The sequence below is a fragment of the Nyctereutes procyonoides genome, unplaced genomic scaffold (assembly GCF_905146905.1).
Source record: "Nyctereutes procyonoides isolate TBG_1078 unplaced genomic scaffold, NYPRO_anot_genome, whole genome shotgun sequence".
NCBI lineage: Eukaryota > Metazoa > Chordata > Mammalia > Carnivora > Canidae > Nyctereutes > Nyctereutes procyonoides.
The window spans coordinates 42,862,278-42,880,163 of NW_026575049.1; the positions used below are offsets into that span (position 1 = coordinate 42,862,278).

Sequence of the window (17,886 nt, forward strand, 5' to 3'; positions counted from 1 at the left end):
CAGCATATAGTCTTTAACGTACATTGGATTAAGTTTTGGAGATGCATCCACATTGTTGCATGTATTAACATCCTTTTGACGGCTGACTAGTGTTCCCTGGGTTGTTTCCAGTGCAGGGGTATTGAGAATAATGCTACTCTGAGTATTCACATCCGTGTCTTTGGGTAGACACAGGAACACATTTCTCTTGGGCAAATACACAGGCGTGAAATTGCTGACTCATACTCTAAGTATATGTTCACCGTGGTTAGATACTGCCATGCTGTTATGCCAGGTGGCTGTCCTGTGCCTGCATGTCCACCGGCCACCTATGAGGGTTTGTGTTGCTCCACATGCTTGTCAACACGTGGTGCCATCAGTCTCTTCTCACTTTAGGCACTGCGATATTTCCTCATTGTGATTTCAATTTGCCTCTTTCTGATGATTAATGATGTTGGACACCCCTTCACATGTTTACTACTGTTTCATATATTTTCTTTTATAAAATGTCTACTCCAATCTTCTGCCCATTTTTCAACTGCATTGTTTGTCTTCTTATTGAATTGAAGAGAGAGGGGGAGGCAGAGAGAAAGAGAGGAGGGCTGGGAGGGAAGGGGTGTCTGTGTGTATGTTTTAAATACAGATTGATACAAGCTTGACCCTTTGGTTTTGAATGCAGGGCTGAAAAGCCCCAGGGGATCTTTTCTAGTGTTCCTCAAGGGACATGGGTCACGGAGATAACATTTGTCTGGTACTTACTATGTAACAGGCACTATTGTAAATGTTTTATATATATATTAATTACTTTAATCTTCCCAATGACCCTTTAAGATACTACTACTCCCATTTCACAGATGAAGCAGCTGAGGCACTGAGATGTATGACTCCCTGAAGTCAAATGACTGGGAAGTGGTAGAGCAGGCTGGCTTGGGCACCCGTACTGGGAGGCTGTGTGCTCTCCTGTCTCCTGCAGCTCCCTCAGAACCATCATGAGGTATCTGTTATGGAGCTGTGCACCAGCGCTCTGGGAACACAGGACTAAGAATGACAAATCTGGCTGCTTGAGGTGACAGCATAGAAACTGAACACATTCTGCAGGAAAAAAAATGGCATTGCATGCTAACAGGATGATGGTATTTGTGCTCAGGGAAAAATACTGCAGAAAATCAACTAAAAAAGGCCAACTAAAAGAATCTTAGAGTCAGGGACACCTGGGTGACTCAGTGGTTGAGTGTCTGCCTTCGGCTCAGGGTGTGATCCTGGGGTCCTGGGATCGAGTTCTGCATCAGGCTCCCCGCAGGGAAGCCTGTGTCTCTGCCTCTCTGTCATGAATAAATAAATAAAATCTTAAAAAAAAAAAAAAAAGAAGCTTAGGGTTTACAGGAAGAAATGCAATTCCTACATCAGGTGCAATGTGATAAGGGTTAGGCGACAAGTTGAAACAAATTGCTGGAGAGTTCACAAGGGGAGGAGATCAGCCATGCGAGGTAGTCCAGGAAGCCTTCAGGGAAGGGGCTGAGGCAAGGTGGCCTGGAGGGGTGGGTGGGCAAGTGGGGGGGGGGCGGAATCAGCCAAGGAAGAGCCGAGTGGTCAGGTGTGACAGGACAGCTGGGGACATGCGGGAAAGTAAGGTGAGAGAGAGAGGACAAGAAGAAGAGAGTCTCAAACGCCAGTACAGGTGGTCTGGTCATGGCTTTCGGATGAATCCAGGACAGGGTGCTGATGGGCAGCTGATGGGCAGTCTCAGGGAGGGAAAGGGTATGGACTTCAGGAAAAAGAGGAGAGGGTCCCAACGCAGGGGGAAGTGAGCAGAGACTGGAAGGAGGGGTGAGGGTGGTCGGGCACAGGACCATAGTGCACTGCATGGCTAGGGGCTGTGCTCCTCAGCTCAGTACTAACCAAACTCATTGTGAGGAGCACAGGAGAGAAAGTTGGGACTCAGAGGCAAAGGAGCCTCACTTGAATTTCATTGGTCAAAGGACAAGTAATGCTGACAATATAGACCTTTAAAATTTTTACTCTCAAAATGAACACACAGTAAACTTGACTTTTTCTTTGGGGCACAGTTCTAGAAATTTTCACACATGAGGAAATTCATGTAACCATGATGACAACTAAGAGACAGAAGAATTCCCTCTAAAAATCTTCTTCATTCTCTCCACACCTGTAGCCCCTGGCAACCCCCCACCTGTTCTCCATCACTGTGCCCTCTCTTTTGGAGAATGTCATATAAACACAATCGCACAGCACATAACCCCCAAGCCTGATTTCTTCTACCCACAGAAGTCCTTTGAGACTCATTCAGGTCGCTGTGCCTATCAGTACCCTCCCCGTCTTAGTGCTGAGCACTGGTTTTCTATCGTATGGATGTCCCACAGCTGGTTTATCCAGTCATCTGTGAAGAAATTTCAAGTTTTCCTTTTTTTTTTTTTTTGTGGTCATGAAGAGACCTGTTGTAGACATTTGTGTACAAGTTTTTTTGTGTGTAAGCACAAGTTTTCAGCTCTCTGAAATGAGTAACCTGGGTCATATGGAAAATGTATGTTTAGCTTCATAAGAAACTGCCAAACTGTTTTCCAGAGTGGCTTTACCATCCTACCCCCTCACCAGCCATGTAGGAGCGATCCAGATGTTCTTTCTCCTCAAGGGGAGTTAATATTGTCAGTACTTTTCATTTTAGCTAATCTAAGAGATGTGCAGTATTATCTCACTGGGGCTTAAATTTGCATTTATCTAATGGCTAATGATGTTCTTTTTTTGCCATCTGTATATCTTCTTTGGTGAAGCATCTGTTCATGTCTTTTGCCCATTTTGAAGTTGGGGTTTTGTTTCCTTACTGTTGAGCGTTGAGCATCCTTTACATATTCTGACACAAATCCTTTGTCTGACATATGATTTGTCAGTATTTTCTCACAGCTCGCCTTTCTATTCTCTTAATAGTGTCTTTCACAGGGTCAAAGTTTCTCATTGTGATGAAGTCCAAGTTAGCAATTTTTTCCTTTTGTGGATTGTGCTTTTGGTGTCAGGTCTGGGAATCCTCTGCCCAATCAGAGGCCACAATTTTCTCCTGTGTTTTCTTCCAAGAGTTCTACACATTTTACATTTCATGATCCACTTTGAGTTAGTTATTTTTATAATAAGTAAGGTTTAGGTTGAAGTTTATTTGTATAGGGTTGTCCAATTTTTCCAATATCACTAAAGAAAAGGCATCTCTACATGGGATTACTTTTGTAAAGAATGAGTTGGTCATATTTATGTGGGTCAGTTTCTGGTTCTCTATTTTCTATTTTGTCTCATTGACCAGTGGATCTATTCCTCCACCAGTACCATGTAGCTTTATAATAAGTCTTAAAACTGGATAATGTGATCCCTCCAACTTTATTCTTCTTTTTCAAAATTATTTTTGACTATTCTAGTTTCTCTGCCTTTCCATTACATTTTACCACCAACTTGTCTATTCCTACAGAGTTCTGCTGGGATTTTGATTGGAATTGCTTTAAATCTATGGACCAATTTGGGGGAAATTTGATATCTTTATTCTGTTGAGTCTTCCAATCATAAACACAATCTTTCCATTTATTTAGGTCAGCACTGATTTCTACTATTTTGCCATTTTCTAGTAGGTGTCTCACATGTTTTATTAGATTTATACCTAAGTGTTTCATTCTTTTGGATTGATTATAAAAGTGGCATTGCATTTTTAATATCAGTTTCTAATAGTTCACATTAGCCTACAGAAAGATGATTGATTTGTGTGTTGACCTTGTATCCTGTGACCTTGTTAAATTCACTTGTTAGTTACAGGAGTTTTTTACTTGTTTGTTTTGCTAAGTGTCTTGGGAGGGCCTATATATACAAACATGTCGTCTGTTAATAAGGGAATCATTATTTCCTTTTTTCCAATCAACATGCATTTGGTTTCTTTTACTCCTATTGCTCTGGCTAAGACATGCAGTATGACATTGAACAGAGTGATGACAGCAGATACCTTTGTCTTATTTCCCATCTTAGAAGGGAAAACAGTCTTTTGTCAGTAAGTATATCAGCTATAGGTTTTATATAGATACCTCCTTTTTAAAAAGATTTTATTTATTTATTCATGAGAGACACAGAGAGAGAGAAAGAGAGAGGCAGAGACACAGGCAGAGGGAGAAGCAGGCTCCAGGCAAGGAGCCTGACGGGACTCGATCCCGGGTCTCCAGTATCACGCCCTGGGCTGCAGGCGGCGCTAAACCGCTGAGCCACCCAGGGATTCCTCTACAGATACCCTTTACCAAGTTAAGGAAATTCTCTCTGATTCCTAATTTGCTGAGAGTTTATATCAAAAATACAAGTCAAACACCTTTTCTGCTTCCTTGAATATGATCATGTGGCTTTGGTTTTTCTTCTTTATCCTGCCACCTTGATGGATTACAATGACTGGTTTTTGAATGCTGAACACCCTTACAACCCCTGGATAAAAACTCCAGGGGTTTTGATGTATTTTACACATAGGTACATATGACGTATGTATATATTTTCGTTTCTTGTACTGTGTATTTTCTGGGTAATGCTGGTCTCAGAAAATAAGTTGGGAAGTGTTTCCTCCTCTTAACTTTCTGGGAAGGACTGTATAGAATTGGTGATATTTTTTAATGTTTGGCAGAATTCATCAGTGGAACCATTTGGGTCTGAGATTTTTTTCAGAAGATTTTAAATTATAAATTCAATTTCCTTATTAGTTATAGGACACTTTAGGCTTTCTAGTTCATCTTGCAGGAGTTTTGGTACCTTATGTTTTTTGAGTAATTGGTACCTCTCATCTAGGTTGTCAAATTTATGTGGATACAGTTGTTTAGAGTATTCCCTTATGGTCCTTTAATGTGTGAAGGGTGTGTAATAATACTTCCCTTTTTATTCCTGCTATTGGTTATTTATGTATTTTTTTGGGTCATTCTTGCAAAAGGCTTACCAATTTTATTGATTTTTAAAAAAATCATGTTTTGGTTTTTCACTATAATTTTTCTGTTTTCGGGATCCTTGGGTGGCGCAGTGGTTTAGCACCTACCTTTGGCCCAGGGCACGATCCTGGAGACCCGGGATCGAATCCCACGTCGGGCTCTCGGTGCATGGAGCCTGCTTCTCCCTCTGCCTATGTCTCTGCCTCTCTCTCTCTGTATGTGACTATCATAAATAAATAAAAATTAAAAATTTTTTTTTCTGTTTTCACTCTTATTGATTTATGCTCTTAATATTTTCATTCTTCTTTTTGCTTTGAATTTATTTTGCTCTATGGTTTATAGTTTCTTCAGGTGAAGGCTTAGATATTGATTTGAGACCTTTTCTTCCCCAGTGTACCCATTTAATGTTGTAGATTTCCCACTAAGCACTGCTTTACATACAACCCACAAATTTTGATATGTTGTATTTTAAGTTTTGTTCAGTTCAAAATATTTTCTAAAATTCCATGAGACTTCCTCTTTAAACTTTGAATTACTTAGAAGCCATACTGTTAATTTCCAGTTTTAGAGATATTGTTGCTGCCATTTTTCTGTTTGCAATTTAATTTCAGTTCAGTTAGATTTCTTTACATTTATTTTATGAAGCAGGATTTGGTTAGTGAATGTTCAATGGGTCCTTGAAAACAGTGTGCATTCTGCCATTGTTGGGCGGAGCGTTCTATAAATGTTCAGCAGATCCTGTTGGTTGATGGTTTTTTCAGTTCTTCTATATCCTTGCTAAATTTCTATCTGACTAGTTCTATTACTGTGATAAGCATATTAAAGACTCATTGCAGTTCTTTAGGTTGTGCTTCATGCATTCTGAAGTTCTGTTGTTAGGTGTATACACATTTAGAATCGTTATGTGTTCTTGGTAAACTGACTCATTATCATTATATAATGTCATTCCTTATTTCTGGTAATCTTCTTTGCTCTGAAATCTACCTTATTTTGTATTAATATAGTTACTCTGGCTTTCTTTTCATTACTGTTTGTGTGGTATGTCATCACCCACAATTTTACTTTGAGCCTACTTATATCATCATATTTTAAGTGAATACTTTGTGAACAGCATAGAGTTAAGTCATTTAAAAATTTCATTCAGGGCATCCCTGGGTGGCTCAGCGGTTTAGCGCCTGCCTTTGGCCCAGGGTGCGATCCTGGAGTCTGGGGATCGAGTCCCATGTCGGGCTCCCGGCATGGAGCCTGCTTCTCCCTCCTCCTGTGTTTCTGCCTCTCTCTCTCTTTCTCTCTCTGTCTATCATAAATAAATAAAATAAATAAATCTTAAAAAAAATTCATTCCGACAATCACTTTTAGTTGGCATATTTAGAATGCTTACATTTAATGTAATTATATGTTTAGGTTTAGGCATATCATTGTACTATCTGGGTGTTTTTTTTTCTTTTTGTTGTTCCTATTTTTTCTATCTTGCCTTCTTTTGGGTTGTTAAAATATTTTTTTGGCATTTCATTTTAATTTATCAATTGTGTTTTTATTTACTACAGTACCTTGTATAGTGCTTAGTAATTACTCAGTGGGTTATAATATAAAAACTTAGAATATTTTATTATTTCAAGTGGGATGTAGAAACTTTATTCCATTTAATTCCCTATATTCTCTCCCCCTTTATGTTGCAGTTATCTTATGCACTACATCTACACACAGTGAATCAGATAAGCTTATGTTATTTTTTCCCAAATGTCAGACTATCTATTCTATGTAGCCACATATTTACCATTTCTGTTACTCTTCCATTATATCTCTTATCTCAAGTTTCCATCTGGTATCATTTCCTTTCTGTTAGAAAAACTTCCTTTAGCAATTCTTTCAGAGCAGGTCTACTGATAAAAAAACTTTCTTAGGTTTTTTGTTTGTGTTGTTGTTGTTGTTTTCATTTGAGAATGTCTTCACTTACCTTCATTTCTGATGGATATTTTTACTGAATCTAGAATTCTGGGCTAATGGTTCTTTTCTTTCAACTTTAAAAAGATGCTGTGTCATCACCAGATGGCTTCCAAGGTTTTTTTTTTTTTTTTTAAGATTTATTTATTTATTCGTAAGAGACACACAGAGAGAGAGAGGCAGAGGGAGAAACAGGCTCCATGCAGGAAGCTCGATGTGGGACTTGATCCTGGTATCCCGGGATCATGCCAAAGGCAGATGCTGAACCGCTGAGCTACCCAGGCATCCCGGCTTCCATGGCTTCTGATAAGAAATCCATGGTGCAAAAAAAAAAAAAAAAAAAAAGAAATCCATGGTGCTACTTAGATTTGTCCCATGTGGCTTGTCTTGGACCTTGGGTGGTGGTTTACCCCACAGTTCAGATCTGAAAGTCTATGGGATGCAATTTAAGGTCAGATTCATGCATATTCAGTTTGGTGGTAGGCTCAGGATCTCATAGCCTTCTTTATTTGGTCTCTTTCCTGAGCTCCTTCCTCTCAGATCTCTGCCTAGTACTTTCTGGTTTCCATGCCCTATTTTTGTTCCTCTGGCCAGAAAGCTGGTTCTTTGTTTTATTCTGCTTTGTCTCACACTTTTTACATCTACACCTTCATTTGGGGCCATGTAGTAGAAAGAAAGATAGAGAGGAAGAAAGAAGCATGAGTTTCATCCCACCCTCTTAGAACAATAGTTCCTCCATTCAGAGAGATAAGTTCCTTTCCCTCAACATTTCAAGTTTCTTATGGATCCCTGTTGTTGCTGTTGCTCCTGCTATCACATGATTGCTTACAGTGTACAAGGACATGGAGAAAAGAACAAAAGAGGGCAGATTCCCCTTGTTCAATCTGCTCCTACTCCCAATGCAGGACTAGAGGGCTTCTCTGGGTTCTCTCTCCATCAGCACAGATTTCTACTTGTGGTTTTAGCTGCACTGAGTCAAGGTTAGGGATTACTGGAAGGAAGAAAATACCAGTTCAGTGGTACTTCAAATTCTGATGCTTTTCTAGTCTGCCTCCTACTATATACTCTTCAGGGTTCTCAAATAGCTATTACATATAATCTGCCCATTTTTAACTCTATTCAGTGTGGTGGACAGGATGGAGTAGGCTGACTCCATCTTACCCAATTCCAGAACATCAATATATCTTTTCATACCTTTTTTAGTGAGTGTGTAAAAGACCCATAGGAATCAAAAAGTAGGAACATAAATTCTGAAGCCCTGATGGCAGGATCCCTTATACAGGGAAGTATATAGGGGAGAGCTAGACAATAGTTAATGATAGATTCTTAAGGAAGCATTTTTCTGGGTGGCTCTTGGGAAACAAGGAGGATTACAGATGAATTAGGCAGGTCCTCCTTCCTTTGGCATGACTGTATCACTTTAATGAGCTAGCATTAAAGAAGTATCAAAAGGAAACTATAGCGCATCTCAACATAGAATTTACTAAACCAATAACACTACTCTTCCTGCCCATTGAGGGTAACTTGGGGACCCATATGGCCTAGGTGGGGCACATGCGGTGAAGGGGCAGAGGTGTAGGCTCCCAGAGCCCTGGAATTCCACAGGAATATTGTACTTGTAGTTTAGAATCTAAGTGAGATTTAGCTCCGCAGCTGGCATTCTTATGAGGTGACCCTGCTTATCAAGAGAACTCAAGGAAGGAGACATTGCAGAAAGGGTGTGGGAGAGGACCATGGTTTCAAAGTCAAGTGTTGCAGAAGAGGAACACACATATGTACACAGGTACACACAAACACACCCCTCTTTCATTTCTTCTATAGGTGGAATTTTGAAGGCCCTTCTGTTGGGGGATTTCATGAGGCATGTTATATAAACTATGCTCAGTGCTTCTCTCCCGTCCTTCTTGGTGAGGAGATGATCACAGGTGGGCATACTGAGTGTGCAAGACTGGGCTTTACACTTAGCTACTGATGAGGGAGAGCTGTAGCTGGATGGGGAGCAGGTCCTTCTGAGAAGCTTATGGCATAGACCAGGAAAGAAGACATTGATCTTGCATCCTCCTAGGAGAGGCCTCATGGCCAGAATGGGGAAGTTGAGCATGCAAGCGAATGTAGATGTGTTCCTGTAGGTTTGTGTCCTCAGTCCTCTGTAAATTCACAAAGGCACACAACAGTGATGCAGGTGAATTTTATATGTCACCAAAAATCCTGTTTCCCAAATGGAAGAAATGAAAAATCACTGTATCAGAACTCCTGATCTATGAACTAGATCAGGAATAAAAATAAAGTCAGTGAAAAGAGGAAAAAATTACTATCATCATGAGTGGACTCTTTTAATCTACTTTTAATCTACTTCATGTGCAGGGGCACCTGGGTGGCTCTGTGGTTGAGCATCTGTCTTTGGCCCAGATCATGATCCCGGGGTCCTGGGTTCAAGTCCCATATAAGGCTCCCTGAGGGGAGTTTGCTTCTCCCCCTGCTTATGTCTTTGCCTCCTTCTCATGAATAAACAAATAAAATCTTTTTAAAAATCTACTTTATGTGCAGACAGGTTGGGCTGGTGGTGCCTTCTGTGTAAGCCCCTCAAGCATCCAGTGAGATGCTACCCATAACATCTGACACACTTCCATACCAGGATCTCTACCTGATGTTGAATTCTGAGGTTGCCATCTTTTAAACTGGCCCCAAGAAGTCTAGTTTTGTTAACTGAGTAGATGGAACATGCTGATGAGGGAAAACCAGAAGATGGCCAAAACCTTTAGTTGGCCAAATGGAGTAACAGCTGAAAAAATCAAAAGCTAACCAATAGAATTGGAAACCAGTGGCTAGAACTGGTGATAGAAGCACTAGTGGGCTGCCCTTGTTACCTAGAGCAGCCAAATTTTTGAGTAATAGGTATAACAATAGGTCTGTAAGTATTCAGTTCTATGTAGAGTAACTTTTTCCTACAGAGAGTCTCCACGGTGAGGAGCTAAAGGCATTTCATGAGGCATATTACTTTCACACTTACAGTCACCACTGGAAGAAGAGTGGTTGGGGTAGCAGAGAATCAGAATGGTACAGCTTAGCTTAAGGGGCATTAGACAAATTTCCAGAAGTTCTCATATTGGTTCTGCTACCTATGCCAGGAGAAAATAGGCAACTACACCAACCTCCACAGGCCTGTTTCCTCTAATAAAACAGTGAGGACATTGACGTGGTGATTTCAAACCAGAGAATTAAAATTTTTCCGAAACACCCCCCATTGAAAGATGAGTTCTAATCCCCCCCCCCACCTCCCCCCCCACCCCCACCCCCCGGCCTCCTTGAGTATGAGCTGGCTGGCCTTGGTGACTTGCATCTAGGGGATAGAATGCAGCACAAGGAACTGCTTGACTTCCAACGTCAGGTAGTAAGAGGACAATGCAGCTCCCCTCTGGCTCTCTCGCCCATGAATGTTTGCCCTGGAACCCAGTCATGTGTTGTGAGGTCGCCACCATACCTCCATGTGGAAAGCCACAGTCTCCCTGACAGCCTCCATCAACCACTAGCCACTAATGGGAGAAAGCATGTCTTCAGGTGGCTCCAGCCCACCATTTTTTAAAAAGATTTATTTATCTTAGAGAAAGAGAGCGCGTGTGTTCATGCGTGTGGGAAAGGGGGAGGGGGATAGAATCTCAAGCAGACTCCTTGCTGAGCGCAGAGCCCAAGGCACACTCGATCTGATGACCCATGTGATCAGAGCCCCAGCAGAAAGTAAGAGTGGACGCTCAGCTGACTGAGTCACCCAGGTGCCCCCACCCAGGCCACCATCTTTGAGCTGCTCTCGCTGAGACCACAGGGAACAGGGACAGGCATTCCCTGTCAGGCCCCACCCAAGTTGAAGATCCACGGGCAAATGAATGATGTCACTTTTATCCTGTACATTTTGGAGAGGCTCGTTACACAGCAACAGACAACCCAGGAGAGTTAGTGCCTACGGCAAAGACTCAGCGATGCCCAAGATTTCTTCTAGAGCAGAAATTCTGGTGTGTCTAAACCCAGCTAACTAGTTCCACATTATAGGATGGGACAGAAACCGATCAGCATGCAGACCAGGCCTCTCAAACCTGAGTCTTATAAACCGGGCAAAATGAACCTGTCTGAGAGTGCTTATCAGGATTAGGTCTTACACTTCTTGTGAAATTTTCACAAAAGTCTTCAGGGTACCTGCAACAGATGGAGTGGTTGACAAAGGAACTCAGAGTTTCTTGTAGAATTGAAAGAGATCAAGTAGGTGCTCACTGTCGACATCCAGAGAGGCAACTCTAACAAGGCAATGCTCACGGGCATGACATAAATTTTAAATATCTTCCACATTAAGACAGTCCCATCCGTGAAAGGTGAACTTTCATGAGGAATAAATTGGAGTCTGGTCAGCCACATTAACAGGGACCCTGTGGGAGTATTCCTGTTAAAGTTTGATGGGTGTGGTAGAAAAATGAGATGGGAAATCTGTCAAAATATGAACAGTGCCTACATCTAGGTAGTGATGATTATAAATGAGCTTTGTTGATTTCTTTATACCTTTCAGTATTTTTCAAATGTCATTTTGGTGCTTTTTCATATGTAAGAAAATGCACAAAAACGATGCAAATAAAGTTGATATAAGACAGTATTGGGCAAAAGGTCTTCATGGAAAGTCGTGAAGAGTTACTTAGAGAAAAAAGGACTATGGCCAGAGAAGGTTATTTTTCGTTGTTACTGATTTTGTTTGTTTTTTTTTTTTTCCCAGATAATTTTCTAAATTCACAGTTCCATAAAGTGGAACAGATTTTGGGTTATTTGCTAATCACCATCTTAGCACTTTTAATGTGCTAAGGAGCCCTAAAACTCTCCGAAAGGGAAAAAAAAGTAAAGAGCATGGCCCAAACTTGTTTGGGGGGGGCATTTCCTCAGATTTTTCCCTTTAAGGCATAAAGCAAGGTCCATTTAAGATCAGCTGTCCCCTGCTGTGCCCAGGCCTGGGTCCTCGAGACAGGTGTACACCTCCTCACGTCCATAAGCCAGGCAGCCTCCTGCATACCCAGATGGTGGGGGCTAGAGACACCTCTGAGCTCAGGAGCTCGATTCAAGGAGAGAATGCCACCTGGGTGTGTGGAGAGAAAAGCCACCCCCCGTGGAGCCAGATGGGTCAGGCTGGTGCTGCTCTCATCTCACAGAGAATTTTGGAGTATGTTTTCTAATGCAGAGACTTGGCGAAGCATTTGTGGGATGGCTGAGCTCGGCCAGTGGTATTCTTTTCTTCTGAGATGTAACCGGGGCATCTTTACTCTTAACCAGAGTTATCAGAAAATGTCGAGGCCAAATGGGAAGCTGGCCTCATTTTCTAGTGAGCCTTACTTAACAGTCACACAGGGAGAATTTCACGGGAGCGCAAGTCTTAGCAACTTGTCACTGAAATTCTCAGAGGGATATTTAGCTTTTCCTGCAGAAAAGAAGCTTTTTCAAAATGGTGGACTTCTGACCTTCCTTTTTCAAAATTTAGTGAAATTACTGAAAGGGCTTTTGGTGAATTCCTCTTCGCCTCAGATGCTCCCAGAGAGGTTCCAGACTTCTCTGGGTGTCCCTGAGTTAAGATTTTCCCAAGTTTCTAAGCCTACCAGGCACACAATTCTCCTTCTGACAATTCTTAGCCGACCAAAGTACCCCACCAGGGTAGAAGCCAAGAGCCTCGAAGAGAGGGAGGCCTCTTTTCCATTCTGCTGTTTACTGGGCCACAGTAAGAATTAGCATTCTGCTTGCGAGTACGGTTCTACTTTTTCCCTTTGTTTGGAATACAGAATCACTCATCTGGAAATTACGGGGTAATATAAATGAATCGTGTGTCCTGATACCTCTATGCTCTTGTAATGCCTGCTGCTGCCTTAATCACCAAATAAAACAAGCAGAAAGGGAGTCTCAACATTTTTTTACTGCCATATTTTCCCTGCGTCGGGGCTTACAAGGATGTCCATAACTCCCAGTCAAGAGCCTATGAAAGAAAATCCCAGCAGAATTAGCACTATCGGCTCTAGCTGGAAACATCGACATATCAAGACCAAGGCCAGCCTTCTCGTTCGGCACCGAGCCCGCACCCAGGGGCATCAGGGAGTGTGCACGGAGCTAGAGTCCTCCTCAGTGGATCGGACCAGCTTTTCCTTTCAGACCTACAGAATTTACAACCAGAGAAATGAAATAATAAGATGAGGTCAGTCTCCTCCTCTTCACCATATTCCTCTCCACCAAAGAGCATGTGGCTGAGAAATAGAGCTTATGAATCCTGATCAGCATCCTGGCTCTGCTCAACACAGACCCTGCAGGATGTGTTTCCTCCTTTATGCTGGTTTTCCAGAATGCCTCTCTAACTTGCCCAAAGCCCTCTGAGGGCACAGTAATGTTATGTACCCTCCTCTTTCTCTTCCACTTGCTTAGTACCTGACTTAGTTAACAAATATTGATGGGAGGGCGACTGAATGGTCTCAGTCATTGGTCCACATTGATAAACTACCCCTGGGGGAACCAGGAGAAAGGAGCAGCCTCCCAATGGCTAAAGCTTTTCCTTTTGCAACGCTTGCTTCCTCAAAGGTTCATATACATATAGGCTTCTCGGTTGTAGTGCTGGAATTCCCGCTGAAGTCCAACTTTAGGGGCACCTGGGTGGCTCAGTGGTTGAGCATCTGCCTTTGGCTCAGGGCATGATCCTGGGGTCCTGGGATCAAGTTCCACATCGGGCTCCCTGCATGGAGCCTGCTTCTCCCTCTGCCTGTGTCTCTGCCTCTCTCTCTGTCTCTCATGAATAAGTAAATAAAATCTTAAAAAAAAAAAAAACCCAAAACCCTAGGTTGCAGAGCTGCTGTGAGGATCACAGAGTTCATGCATGTAAAATGCTGCAGGCCCACAGCAAGTACTCCAGGCACCTTGGTGTTGCTGTGTCCTCTGCAGTGTGCTGGGGGCTTACAAACAGCTGCATTTAGTTCCAGCCATAACCCTACAAAGAAGTTGCTACTATTATCACCCCCACTTGGCAGAGGAAGAAACTGAAGCTAAGAGAAGTGCAGTAGCTCATCTGAGGACAGAAAGTGTAAGTGTCAGGAGTCTAAGCCAGGCCTGTCTCATTCTAAGCTATGTACTTCCTGCCCACTGCACCGCTTCCTGGATGACCCCCCCCCACCCCACCCCCCCTCACACACCAAAACTATGTCACACCAGAATTAGAAACACATGTGTACATATGACTGGACCCCAAAATGGTCAGCTATGAACCTCATTATCTAGGGATTCCAAATGTCTCTCCTTCAAACTGTTTCCTTTTTTGAGTTCAAGGACCATGTTTTTTGCATCTTCCCCAAAGAAAACAGCAAAAAGTCCTGACACACAATGGGCACTCAGTACTCACTGGATTTACACAGAAATTCACAGAAGTGGAACTGTGTCCTGGTTCAGAATACTCGATCAAACAATCCAAACAAACCATGAATTCCCTAAAGCTTTGGAAACCTTGCCCAACACAGCGCGTGTTTTCTGGAGACAATGAGGGTTTTTGAGCTGAAGCCGAGCATTTCTAATCTCATCAAAAAAAAAAAAAAAAAAAAAAAAGACCATCATGTGAGTGAAAACTATTCCTATCAGGCCTCTAGGTGGGATTAGGGGAAGGGCCTCCCATGCTGCTACCAAACCTGCTAGAGTTAGAGGCTTCAAAAAGGATATAATCTTAGGATAGTGGGTCATTTTGTCCTGGTTTCTCCCCAAGTGTTATGAAGGCTACTGCATTATTGCTGGTATTCTGGCAACAGATCTGGGTATTACCAAACATTCTAGATCTGTTTCCCCATCTGAGGTCAAGAGGGGGTGAGGGCTGGCCAGCAGCCTCACTATCCCAGATGTGGGCACACATCTCGAACAGTCAATGTGGGGCTGTGGGTACGACAGGTCAGAGCAAACAGGGGTGGGAATGAATGGAAAGAAACTGGGTATGACCTAATTTATTTCTAAGAACTTTTAGCAGAGATTTTGTTGGGATGTCTCTATCTGGTGACCCCTGAGTGTTGTAGCATTTCATCTCTGGATTTTGAGGTAAGCAGTGCAGTAGAGGCAGGGCTAGGACTGGGGGGCTGAGAGGTGACCTGAAGATGGGGATGGTAGCAGCAGACTCCCACTGACTCCAAAATCACAGCACGACACAGCTGTCCACCTGGGCTTGCCAGAGAGACTGGTCAGTCCCTACGTGAAGGGGTGTGCTTGTGTGCTTGTGGTCTGGGAGTAAGCACAGAGTCTGAGGTCAGGAAGCCTTTATTTAACTTCCACTTGCCACTTGTTAGAGCTTTATGATGTTTGATGAGTTACTAAGCCTTCCTCTCCTCATCCGTAGAATGGGAATAATAGTGAAACACACTTCAGAGGGATGTTGGGATGATATGTGATAATGCAGAGAAAAGAACACAGCATCAAAGGATTAGGGCTCAGGGGAAGCACTCCGTGGCCGCACCGCCGCTGATCTTTTCATGTTGCCGAGAATGAGAATACCCTGTCAATATATTAGTGTCTTGCATTTTCCTTTTTTTTTTTTTAAAGATTTTATTTATTTGAGAGTGTGTGTGTGTGTGTGTGTGTGTGTGTGTATGTGAGAGAAGGAGATCATGAGCAGGGGGGAGAGGGAGAAGCAGACTCCCCGCTGAGCGGGGAGCCCAACGCAGGGCTCAATCCCCAGACCCTGTGATCACGACCTGAGCTGAAGGCAGACACTTAACCAACTGAACCATCCAGGGCCCTGTGTCCTACATTTTTACATACATGTAACAATTGACACACACACACACACACACACACACACAGGAGCTTCTTTGTGTATGTTGTGGCTGATTCCCAAAATAACCCTGGAGAAGGGCAGGACAGAAATGACTGCGTGGTGTTACAGGTGAGGAAGTGGAAGCTGACAGTGGGGAGGGTCTGTTGGAATTCACGAGCTGCAACTGGGCTGGTGTTGCCCCTGCACCCACTCCACAGCTACCTGCGAGGAGACCAAGAGGCCAAACACCCAGAGGAAAGAACTGGAAGTCTGCCTGCCCATGAGAGAGGGCAGGAAGATTCCAACCTCGTCTGGTCTGGGCTAGTCTTGTTCATCCACTTGTTACTTGGGACCACATGGATTTTGCAACCCTTAGAGGTTGTGGTTTAATGTCTGAGAGCACCACTGTGGGGAGCCCCGTTTCCCACTGCCAAGGGAAGGGCATGTTACTTCCAAATAAATTGAGGGTGTTATTTGAATTGTTGTCTATTTAGATTTTTATCAGAGAAAATTCTTTTCTTTTTGTGGGGAAGTGCAGAGGGAGAGGGAGAGGGAGAGAGAATCTCAAGCAGACTCCATACTGAGCTCAGAGCCCCAGGCGGGGCTTGATCTCATGGCCCTGAGATCATGACCTGAACCAAAACGAAGAGTCAGATGCTCAACCGATGGCGCCACCCAGGCCCTGAGAAAATTTTAAAACATGGACAGGTAGAGATAAGCGTCTGATGAAACCCCAGTGCTGACCCTCCAGTGTTAACAACCCTTGCTCCTGGCTGACCTGTTTCACCCACACCTCTGGCCGTCTACCCTGCTCCCTGACTTTTCTTTAAGGAAATACTTGGGGAGTTAACAAGCAGTTCAGACTCCTGCTGTGCCCCCACAGATTTACATCCAGCAGGCCTGGAGTGGCTGGGGATTTGTTCTCATGCCTGCCACCCTTTCCCCCCAACAGGTGACATGAAAGGCAGACACCGAACTGGGGGACCTCTGAGGGCTCCTCCATTTGCAAGTGGATGATTCTGTAAGTGACAACCAGGCACTAGGTGCTGTGAGGGGAAGTGGGCAAACCCTTCAGCTCTGCAGCCGTCTGAGGGCCCGTTGCAGAGGACTGAGGGTCCTGTCTCTCTCTCTCACACACACACACACACACACACACATAGTGGCAGAAGCAGACAGAGATCATATGGAGGAAGAAGGCTCATCCTTGGGCCTGTGAGTGAAGGCTTTCCCCCAGAGAGCACACTCTGTTGCTGGGCCTGTCACCTGCAGCCTGATGGTCCGTAGTCACCTACCAACCACCTCCCTTCACCTGTGTCCTCCTCATGTCGCCTTTATTTCCCTGAAGCCTAGCACAGTAACTGCCCACAGGGGCGAATTGTGTGATGTTGATAATATTCGACGGCTCTTTACCTTCAAAATATCAACTTCATGACTCCACTTTACACACAGTAGGTGCCCAGTGAAGGAATAAGCAAGGATTGGGTTAAACAGCTCTGACACGCCAGCTACCGAGCTAGTATTTCTGGCCAACACCACAATGGCGTAAGGGGTGGGATCTCCAAGTACAGATGAAGAAACTGAGGCAGGGTACATGGAAGTGCTTATCGCATGGGGATGATTACTATGTGTTCAACGTATGGGAAAGAAGATTCCTATTATTCTCCAAAGCCGGGCAGCTGCCACAGTGGGGCTGGGATTTGAAACCAGTCATGCCTGGCTCCAGTCAGGCTGCCTTACCAAGCAGTCTCTGTGCTGGAAAAGCAGTAAACTTCAGTGGCCTCTGAAAGGAGATCCAGGTCACCAAGGTTAATATACAAACATATGAAAAATATAAGCCACTTGGCAAGTCCCAGACAATGAGGAATTTCAGGATAAGGAAGAAAATTGAGGGAGCTGGTCTACATTATTTTGTTTTTAGTAGAGCACTGCTATATTTCAAGGACGGTGGATACCAAAGCATGTCCCCAATGGCCTGTCTTGCTGGTGTTCTCATCCATGCTGAGTGAGGACAAGCACGTTTGACCCTGGCAGACCACATGGAACACACCGAGGCAGGAAAGCCGCTCCTTCTTACCTCTTTGCCCTGTCTTTCTCATCTTCATCCATTAGATTTTCTATGCAGTTTTTCCTGCAAAAAAGAACAGAGGATTACTGTCTGCTTCTAGACCTTTCTTAGGTCTATCCAGGTGTCATCATTTTGGTCCTATCTAACGCCCCCCCGCCCCCTCCCCTGCCCCA

The 17,886-nt window shown here is 43.6% G+C and overlaps 1 protein-coding gene across 2 annotated transcripts in view; it reads right to left on the reverse strand.

Moving 5' to 3' along the window:
• NPAS2 (neuronal PAS domain protein 2) overlaps positions 1-17,886 on the reverse strand; it is a 157,863-nt gene that overhangs the window by 66,861 nt on the left and 73,116 nt on the right. For both annotated transcript variants that reach the window (XM_055328495.1, XM_055328494.1), the window contains exon 2: positions 17,723-17,776. In XM_055328495.1, coding sequence (XP_055184470.1) covers positions 17,723-17,754 — 32 coding nt within the window. In that variant the 5' untranslated portion in view covers positions 17,755-17,776. The remainder of the gene's footprint in view (positions 1-17,722; positions 17,777-17,886) is intronic.